At 55.7% G+C, this 9635-nt stretch overlaps 1 protein-coding gene across 4 annotated transcripts; it reads right to left on the bottom strand.

Annotated features, from left to right (window-relative positions):
- Positions 1–1119: 1119 nt before the first annotated feature.
- On the bottom strand, positions 1120–9338 carry ADCYAP1 (adenylate cyclase activating polypeptide 1). Of its 4 annotated transcripts, none has more exons than XM_074821253.1 (6): positions 7905–9338; positions 7509–7616; positions 5416–5550; positions 4838–4933; positions 3868–4005; positions 1120–3329 (listed from the first exon to the last, which is right to left on the bottom strand). In XM_074821253.1, exons 2-6 carry the CDS (start codon positions 7607–7609, stop codon positions 3149–3151), a joined length of 651 nt encoding a protein of 216 aa, XP_074677354.1. In that variant the 5' UTR covers positions 7610–7616; positions 7905–9338; the 3' UTR covers positions 1120–3148. The 4 variants fall into 4 exon arrangements, with proteins under 4 accessions (XP_074677354.1, XP_074677355.1, XP_074677361.1 ...); XM_074821254.1 differs by having other exon boundaries at positions 8902–9338; XM_074821260.1 differs by lacking the exon at positions 7905–9338 and having other exon boundaries at positions 7509–7891.
- Positions 9339–9635: the final 297 nt, after the last annotated feature.

Here is a 9635-nt window from a genome sequence, read left to right as displayed (position 1 = left end):
GATTTTCTTACACTATCAGTCTGAGAAATGATTGTCTTCTCCCCCTCCTCCCAATTGGTATATTTTTGCATTCTTCTCTGACCCAGTCTGCATTTAATCAGAACTTTTATCTCACTTTACACCCATTCCTAACACATACCAATGATACCACCAGCTTTCTAAGTTCCCTCGGTGTTTTCCAGTTAGTCAGTGAAATACTGTTGTTGAGACTAACCTGGGAAGTGAATTCGTGGCAGAGGGGATGTGACCAGTCTGTTTCAAATCCTGGATTTAGAGTTTTGAAAAATAAATTGCTAGGAAATTGCCATTTAATTCCTGTGCTTTGTTTTTTAATTGTATGATCTTAGAAGGAAATAGAGTTTAGTTTAAGCTAAATTGCTGTTACTTTCCAACATACTTGAGTAAAGTCCCTGAGCTACAATAAAAATAATAAACATAAGCAGCTATTGCTAAACTAAAGTGAAGATTAAAGGTCGGATATGCTGACCTCCTCTTTGTGCCGACAAACTACTCTGTCTGTGCTTTTTCGTTGTAGCCACCTATTACCCTGTAAAGCCTAAGTCACTCTTTGTTATGTTGCAGTATCATTTTTTTAGGACAGCCCAGTATATGTTTAATCCAAGGAAAGATGCTGCCGTTGCCCAAACCGGGTGACGCTGGGAAGCACATTAACACATACAGAACGTTCATTAAAAGCGGATTAGGTGAAGATCTCATCAAACATACCGATTCCGAGTAAAATAAATGGCTTCTAAGCACAGGAATTGTTAGAGGAATGGGAGATAGGCACCGACTGGTTTGGTTTGCATATTTTAGAGAGTATTATTGAGCTGGTGTGTGTGAAACTAGGCTCTTTATTGCAGCAGTTCTGTTTAGTTTACTCGAACACAGGAGTAACCATCGCTAAAAATGTTAGAGGTTATTTGATGTTAAAATGTGGAGACTTAAAAAAATATATCCCAGGCATGAAAAGTTAGAAGAACGCTGCTTTAAAATGAATTAATTAAAAAAAAAAAAAAAAAAAAAGAAAAATAAAAAGAAAAAAAAAGAAAAATTCAATGAAATTCAGCTTTCACTGTTAGGTTCTAGATTTCTTTCCCCCAAACATTAGACGAAATTGCATTGTTTACAAAAATTTATTAATACAAACTTTACACACTTTATATAACAGTTATCAAAGTCCTAGTTATAGATATCATGTGTGTAATAATACTTTGTTTGAGTTCTTTTTATATTCATTTGCACACAAAATAAGTTCTCCAAGACTAACATCTACCTACTATGACTGTATCTCAAATCTGCTCAAATTTTGGTAAGGCTGTTGGCGTTTCTAAAAAAAAAAAAAAAAAAAAAAAAAAAAAAAGTCATACAAAGGATAATAACCTAGGTGATCACTTCATAATGCTTGCGACTAGCCACTGAACTCTAACTGATAAGGTCATAAATAAAACGTCAAGAGAGCCCTATGTCATTATACCACAGCCGACACAAACACAGCAAACTCTGCCCATTGCCAAAGAACAGAAGAAGTACGACTAAAACGCAAGCCGATGTGTTGCAGCATCGTAGGGCCACTAAATAGCCATCCGTGAACTCGTGGCGATTTACAAGGTGAAGAGAAGGCACGAAAGCTGCAAACTGCGTCCCGCGTCCCTCCGCCCCCCCGGAGCCGCCCCGGCGGTGGGACGGGCAGGGCAGGCGCTGCCGGCAGTGCGGGCAGCCCGGGCGAGCACCGGCAGGGCGGGCAGCCCGGCCAGGCGGTACCGGCAGTGCAGGCAGCCCGGGAAAGCAGTGCCGGCAGCGCCTGCCCTCTCTGCCGGGCTCTGCCCACTCCTCTCTCTCCCCGTCCCGGCGGCTCTTCCCAGCCGGGGAAGGAGGTTTCTACCCGCGACTTTTTTTTTTTTTTCTTTTGAGGGGGGGCCACGGGGGGGTTGCTTTCCGATGTCTTGAATGCGGGGCTCGTTTTGTGTCTTTGGAAAGACTCCTCTAAGGTTTGTGTGGTGAGCTGGAAAGAAGCAGGTACCTACGTGTCCTCCTTCGCCACCTGCCCGGGCGGAGGGAGGGGGCCAGCCCCGGGCCGAAGGTAAGATAGGAGTCCGTACATAGAGAGATGAGGTGAAAATGGTTTATCTCGTTAGAAACCGGACCACAGGTGAACACTACACATTCTTTTATGACAAAAGTTTGTTTTATGAAATAAATTTTACTAAGCAATAAGCCAGAATGTAGAAAAATACATTTTACCTCCAAACTCAATAAACAAGGAACAAAAACTTTCGTAGTAGTGCATAATTCTTTAGTGGTAGCTACAACAGGGGTTCCTAAACTTGTACAATAAGAGCTTGCATAAAACAGAACAAAGGAGTGAGAGAGCGTTCACAATCTTTTTTTTTTTTTTTCCCCAAAAGAACATAACCCAAAAAAGGTGACTCAGGTGGGTTAAACAGAGCTCGGAAAAGTGCGAAGAGAGGATGAGAGGCGGGAGGGTCTACAAGAAAAAACAACCAAAGAAAAGAGCAACTCCGACCGAAAAATGCAAAGGCGAGAACCCTGCTCATTACACATGATGAGAAGCATGGACAGCACTGGAGAGTAACACACTGTACTTTGCATTCAGGTCCAGTACCGAGCTGCCCGGGGCAGTTGGGTAGCGGATCCGAGGTGGGATCGCCTCGTCTTCCCTCGACCCTGCGGCACCGGCTCCGGCACCGGCTCCGGCACCGGCTCCGGTACCGGCCCCGACCCCGGCCCCGTGGCCCGCCGGCGGCCGCCCTCGCTCACTTCCCCGCTCTCTGCAAGCGGGTCCTGTCTCCGCTTTCGCTTTGTTCTGCAACTCTGCCCAGCCAGCCAGAAGAGCAGTGCACGGGGCTTAGGACTTACTATCCCTGCTGCTGGTTCGGGATTTAGGGGTTGGGGTTTGGGGTCTGGCTTTTCTTGGTTTTGTTTCATTTTTTTTTTGTTGTTATTATTATTATTTTGGTGTTGTTTTTATTTTTACTATTTCTCCCTCCAATAGGCAACAGAGATGCACAATTTGGATAGAGCTGTTGTTTTCACAAGAGAATTATCTTCTAAGCTCATTGTTTGAGGAGACATTATTACAGATACAACTGGAATCAAAGAAAGCAGGAGGAAAAAAAATCGAAATCTAGAGGAAGGGGGATGCTGCCCCTTCAGAGAGGCTAGTGGCAAAGGAGCCTGCCTTGAGACTCACCGGGGGAAGAATCTGCTTCACCAATTCTCCCAAATCATTTTCCTCATGATCCCCTGGGAGCAGGGCATCCTTCTCTATGTACAGTAGCAAATGGTGAAAATTAATGTCTTCGACCCTGTCACGGATAAAAATACTATCCTTTTAATTTCCGTTACAAAAATAGGAGCAATATTCAAAACAATGATTGTCTTTTTTTTCTATTTATTTTATATAAAAACATAAACAGCTCAGGCGAATTCTTGTTTTGTGCAGGCTTTATATGAAGAATTGTTCTTTAGTATTCGTAGTAGTATTTATATATATATTTATATATTATATATAACTTAATGATTGGTCACAAAGTAGATCTGTGCGTTTCTCTAGTGCTTTTGTACAAAAGAAAAACAATATTATTATCAAAATATTCATTTAATGGCTTTACTTCATACATAAATACATGTTTAGGTAACACAGGAGCGGTGATTGTTCAGTCAGTTTGGAAATGACTTTTGTTTTTGTTTAGATTTTTTGTTGTTGGGTTTCTCTCTCTCTCTCTCTCTCTCTTTCTCTCTCTCTCTCTCTCTCTTAGGACTTTGTATACACAGGAGTGGCTGGTTACTCATCGCTACAAATACGCTACTCGGCGTCCTTTGTTTTTAACTCTTTGTTTATACCTTTTCCCCAGGACGGCTGCTAAGTATTTCTTGACAGCCATTTGTTTCCGGTAGCGGCTGTAGCTGTCCGTGAAGATGCCGTCTATGTGCCGCTTGGTCAGCGGTTCCGCCTCGTCCCCCAGGCCGCCGCTGGCACCGCTGCAAGCACCGAGAAGCACAGCTGCATCAGGCGGGGCCGCTCCGCCCCCTTCCGCGCCCCTCCGCGCCCCTCCGCACCGCCCCCTCCCTCCCCCACCCACCCCCGGCCCCGCGCAGACCCGCCGGCGGCCGCTGCCTCCCGGCGCAACACGTTGCGCGGAAGATGCGCGGGAGACAAAGGCCGTGCCGAAACCCGCTCCCGACGCGGTGTGCGCAAGAGGCGGCGGCGGCGGGAGAGACAATATCTCCCCGCCATGAATTATTCATTGCGGCAGGGAAAGCGGCTCCCCCCGGGGCTTTATTAACAGGTTACCTTCTGCCGAAGGGCGGCGGGGGGCACCGGGCTCGCCCCTGCCCCGCCGGCGGCGGGGAGCCCCGCCCGGCCCCTGGGGCTGCGGGCCGGTGTCCGTCCCCCCCCCCCCCCGCTCCAGCCCAGCCCCGGTCATCGCTTCCGACAGACTGCTCCCCCCCGGCAGACCGGGGAGGCTGCCCAACTTTTAAATCAGCCGCTTGCAAAAAATCAGAGAGACATATATATATAAATATATATATACAGACACACATCTATGCATATATATATATATATATGCGCGAGCGTATTAAACCAATCCAACCTCCGTGACCGCCTCCCGCTGCCCCGGGAGCGGGCTGCGAGCCGCGGCCGGGGCCGGCTGAGGTTTGGGGAGCCGGACTCCCCCAGCCCCGCCGCTGGCGTCACAAACCCCCAGCCCCGGCCGGGGCAGCTTTGTTCGCTTCAGCCGCAGCCTTTTAAGCGCCTCCGCCCCGGCAGCACCAACGCCCACCGCGGAAAAGCAAGAGCAGAAACCCTTACCCGACCCGCTTGGCCATCAGGGAGTGCAGATATTTCCTGGCGGATAACTGGCCCAGGAGTTTCCTGTAGGCTTTGTTGAAGATCCCATCGGCGTGCCTGGGCGGAGGGAAGAGCCCGCGGATGAGCGGCGAGGCCCGGGAGCCGGCTGCGGCGGAGCTGCGGGAGCCCGGGCGGTGGCGGTCACCGTCCCTCCCCGCCGGCGAGCGGAGGGCGGCATCTCCCCGCGTCCCCCGGGACCCTCGTTCCCACCCAGACCCCTCCCCGCCGCACTCGCTCGGCTCCGCGCTGGCTGGGCATTTCTGCTCCGTTTGCGGGAGCATCGCTAGCCCTCCCCGGCGCGGGCGGCTCCCCCGCTCCCCCACCCGCGCTGCTGGAGGTAAGGCGACTTTTCCGTTTCTTCTCGGCTTTAAACTGGGCACCGGGACCCGGGCAGCGTGGTCGTTTGTTTGGGTTCGGGATTTACATCTACAATTTTTTTTTTTGGTTGCTGTTGGCTTGTTGGGTATTATTATTATTTTTTCTCCTAATTTTGCTCCCGGCTCAGAATTCACCCCTGACACCCCGCGAGTTGCGGTCACCTCTTTTCCGGCGGGTAGTACAAGGTGTACACTTCGCCGATCACGGAGGACGGGTTGGCTATGCCGAGGGGCTCGTGGTCATAGGCGAAGTCCTGAAGGGTGTTCCCGTCCTCGTCGTAGACTTCATCCTCCAGCCTGGCAACGAGAGCACCAAGGGGAAGGAGTCAGCCGGGCTTCGCGGGGCTCCGCTCCGCGCCTCCGGCTACCTTGGTGGCCACCGCCCCCGCCGGAGCCGACCCGAGCGCCCCGGGAGCCCCGTCCGTCTGCCCCCATCCCTTCCCTGCGCCCGCCCGCTCCCCATCCCCGCCCTCCGCCTCCTCTGCGGGGCAGGACCACGGGGGAGGGGAACACAACCGCCGTCAGACGTGCTCCGAGAAAAGCCCCAAACATCCTCCCCCCCCGCCCCCCCTCCCCGCCCCGGCCCGAGAAACAGCCCCTCTCCGCCACGGCCACGGCTGGTGCTTCCCGAGCGGAGCGCACGCCCTCCCCGCCGCTCAGGCTGCCGCGCACACACACGCACACGCACACACGCGCGTTCGTGTGCCAGGGGCTGGGCGGGAGCCAAGCGGCCTCCCCGGTGCAGACGGGGCGGTGAGCGGCAGCCCCCACCTCCGGGGCCGGGGGCCGCGCCCCGCTCCTCCCCGCCGCGCCCGCCGGGCCGGGGCTGGGAGGGGGGGGCGGCGGGGGGGCGGGGGGGGCTTCGCCTGTTGTTGTTTTTCGTTGAATGGTGCCTCTTGCCCTTTGAGATCTCGCCAGTTTTGTTTCCCCTCCACACCCCCCGCTCTCTGCCTGCCGCTCTGCAGTACGATGTAGGTCATTGTACGTTACAGGCAGCTATTTTTGTCTGTGAGCTTTAGCGGAGGTATTAATAATAGATGCCGCTAAAGTGTTTCACTCCTGCTAATTCAGGCGCTTGAATGAAGAGAGCCGGGTTGTTGCCGGCTAATGGCCCCGCAGGCCACCGAGCCCGCTGCCCCGCAGCCCCTCTGCCCGGGGAGGGGAAGGGGGCTGCTCTGAGCCAGCCCCGACGGGCTCCCGGTTCGTGCAAGGACACCTCGGAGCCCCCAAAAAGGACACCCTCCTCGGAGAGCCCCTGAGCGCCCGGCATCGCCCCCCCGCTCCCAGCTGAGCCGCACGGCGCGGTGACCCCGCAGGGCACCCCGGAATAGAGCCAAGCGCCCGTGGGGCAGGACAGCAGCACCGAGCCCAAAGCTCCCCCCGAGCCAAGCAAGACCACCGGTCGCCCAAGCAGGCGACAAGCAGGGTGGGACCAGGGGTGGGACCAAGCTGCCAGCGGCCGTCCCGGACCCGGTACCCGGCGCCCCCGGGCACGGCCCAGCCTGGGAAACTCGCTTGTGCCGAGTCCCCCCGCTCCTGCCCCGAACCCAGCGGGGTCCAAACGCTCCCGGCTCCCAGGTGGAAGGGGACAGCAGCCGCATCGGCCACCGCTGGAGCCCAGCCAGACAACCCTGAGCAGACACAGAAAGCCCAAGAACCTTGTGCCAGCCGTTTTCCCTCTGGAGAAGGGAGCCCGCACACAGCCAGGTAAACAAGGGGAGAGGCTGAATCCCCCTCAACTCCAGTGCAGCTACACGAACCGCGACAGCTCTCACGCTCGCAGCCAGCGGCGCACCCGTCCCCCCGCCGCGCTCCGGTCAGGCGATGCTCGCCCTTCACCCTGGGCGAGCGGCGGGCAACCGAAAGCGGCCGGGGCCCCTGCAGTTCTGAGGGCAGGCGGGGGGGAGCTGCTGGGCCCCGTCGAGATGCGGCCGGGACCTCGGCCCGCTCCCGCCGAGACGCAGCAGAGCGGGTCCCCCTCCGCTCCCCGGGGACAGGAGGAGGCAGGTTAACCGCGCCGGGATCCCGGGGAGCGGCCCTGGGGGAAGGCAGTGCTGCAGCCGGAGGGGACCCCCCTACCTGTCTGACCCTCCCGGCGGATCCTATCCCGGGGACAGCCGAAGTGGAGGGGATTTCGTTTGGTGACACATCCCCTTCCACTTTCCTCCCCGGTAAGATGCCCCTGCCCTTCGCACAGCCGGGGCAGAGGGGGCCTGAAGGGGTCCCGGCGGAGCCCTCGGGCGGGGGGGACCTACCTGAGCGACGGGTACTGAAGTCCGGCCGCAGGTGAGCAGTAGACGCTGCAGTGCATTATTATGCCATAGACCAGGAGTGCTAGGATCGCTTTGCTACACATTGCCACTCTGTGCAGGAGGGAAAGGAAAGTCGCTGTCAAAAAAAAAAAAAAAAAAAAGAAAAAAGAAAAAAAAACCCACCCCACGACCCACCAAGCCCCCGGCCGAGCCTGCGGGGGAGGCAGGCAGCGCAGCCCCTGGGGGAAAGCGCCCTGGGCAGCTGGGTGCCGGCGCGGAGGGGCGCGGAGAGGCGCGGAGCGGTGCCCGGCGCAGAGCGCTGCCGCCGCCGCCCGCCCCGTCGGTTCCCCCCACCCGCCCGCCCCGAAAGCGCTGCGGGAAGGCCCGGCGTGTCCTTACCATCAAACTCTAAACACCCGGCACTAAGAGCGTTTGGCTGCGAAACTAAAAGGGCAGGTCTTAAAAAAAGGAAAAAAAAAAAAAATAGAAGACCCAAAATGGGGCGGGGGGGAAATCGAGCTGTCTCCCAAGTTGCGGCCGAAAGGAGTTAAAACCCTCGTGGCATCGCCTCTCCGATGGCCGAAGGACCCGCGGGATGAAGAAGACGCAAAAAAGCAGCAGTTAGTTGTTTGCTGGTTTTAGGGGAATCCACTCCAAAAAAAAGAAAAAGAGAGAGAGGAGGGGAAAAAAAAAAAAAAAAAAAAAGGAAAAAAAGTTTGCAGGTAGCAGCACAGATCTGGAGCGGAGTCCGCAAGGGAAGGGAGAAAGAGGGATGGAGCGAGGTGTCGCCGGGGAAGGGAGCGCAGGGGAAGGGGAAGGAGCGAGCGAGCCCGGGCGGGAGCGGAGGCGGGGAGCCGCGGGCTGGCTGCGTGCGATGCTGTCTTCCCCAGATCTCTCCCCTCACTGAGCGCCTTCAGCCTTCTCCTCTTCTTCTCTTCCTGCTCGGTGGCTCCAAACTTGACCAGCCTTCCGCAGCCTTCCGTCTGATACGCAATTAGCAACAAAATCTTTGCAAACACCCCGCTTCAGCAAGAGCCCTCTTCGTAAACATTTGCCTGCTTGTTACCTTAGAGGACGGGCAATATTGTTTGTTGCCCCCGTGGTGGTGTCCGGATTTTTATTCATGAATCAAATGCCTTTTTTTTTCCCCCAGTCACGTAATAATCGGGTATCAGAAAAGACGTCACCACCCCAATTCCTCAAGGAACACAGTTCTGTGTCGTCCTCAAAGATGAGCTTATCAGGAGTCATAAAGCTTCTCATAAACACCAACTCACCCTTCCCCCCCAAAAAAAAATTAGAAAAAAACCAAACCCAAACCCAACAACCAAACAGCAACACACAGAAACCCCCCCCACACAAACCTAAAAGGGTCCTCGCCACGGTCAAGTTTTACCTGCCGTGGGAAGGGACCAGGAGGCGCAGGAGGGCGGTTGGGGGTGCGGTGGGGGTCCCCTGACTTGGCGGGCTCCCCCGCGGCTTTGCTCCGCGTCTCTCCGCGGGGCCAGCTCACCCCCGCGTAGCCGCCCAGCGCTGAGCGCGCAGGCGGAACAGCCCCGGCGCGGAACCCCTACTTCCACAGAGATTTGGGGATAGACTGCTTTTTTTTTTTCCCTGAGCCCCCTCTCTTTTTTCCTTCTTTTTTTTTTTTTTTTTTTTTTTTTTTTTAAGGATTGTTAGTATTGTTCTCATTACGCAAGGCTCCCCCCGGGGAAACCAGCAGCGCCGTAACCGCTCCACGTGTGCCGCAGCCGCGGAGTGTGGGGGACGGACCCCACGGCCGCCCTGCGAGGAGGGTCCCACGCGTGGCCGCCGCGGTCCGGGGCGGCGGGGGCAGCTTTCCCCCCACTCCCTTGGTCCGACCCTCTCCCCTCCCCGCCTTGTGCGGAGACAGATGTGCGACTCGCAGCGCTTGGCAGAGCGGGAGGGGAGAGGATGGCGGGGGGGGGGGGGGGGAGAAAAAAGAAAAAGTTGATTTGCCGGAGGGACTGGGAGGGAAATCCCTTCTCTGGGGACTTCCCCGCCGCCGGGATTATTTTCCCCCAAGTGATGCGGCAGGCGGCGAGCGCCGGGCGCGGACCACCGGCGGGCTCACAGCCGCTGAGATTGCGCTCGTCTCCGCGCTCTCCT

This window comes from Strix aluco, chromosome 1 (assembly GCF_031877795.1).
Source record: "Strix aluco isolate bStrAlu1 chromosome 1, bStrAlu1.hap1, whole genome shotgun sequence".
Lineage (NCBI taxonomy): Eukaryota > Metazoa > Chordata > Aves > Strigiformes > Strigidae > Strix > Strix aluco.
The sequence above is the reverse complement of the archived record's forward strand: the minus strand, read 5'-3'. Positions and strand labels throughout refer to the sequence as shown.

Bases quoted from the DNA above. Each gene is read 5' to 3' on its own strand.
- ADCYAP1 (XM_074821253.1), bottom strand. From the start codon at position 7,609: ATGTGTAGCAAAGCGATCCTAGCACTCCTGGTCTATGGCATAATAATG. The intron at 4,934-5,415 runs GTGACCGCAACT...CCCTCCGCCCAG, and splicing joins TACTACCCGCCGGAAAAGAG to GCACGCCGATGGGATCTTCA. The intron at 3,330-3,867 runs GTATAAACAAAG...TATCCGTGACAG, and splicing joins GCAGCCGTCCTGGGGAAAAG to GGTCGAAGACATTAATTTTC.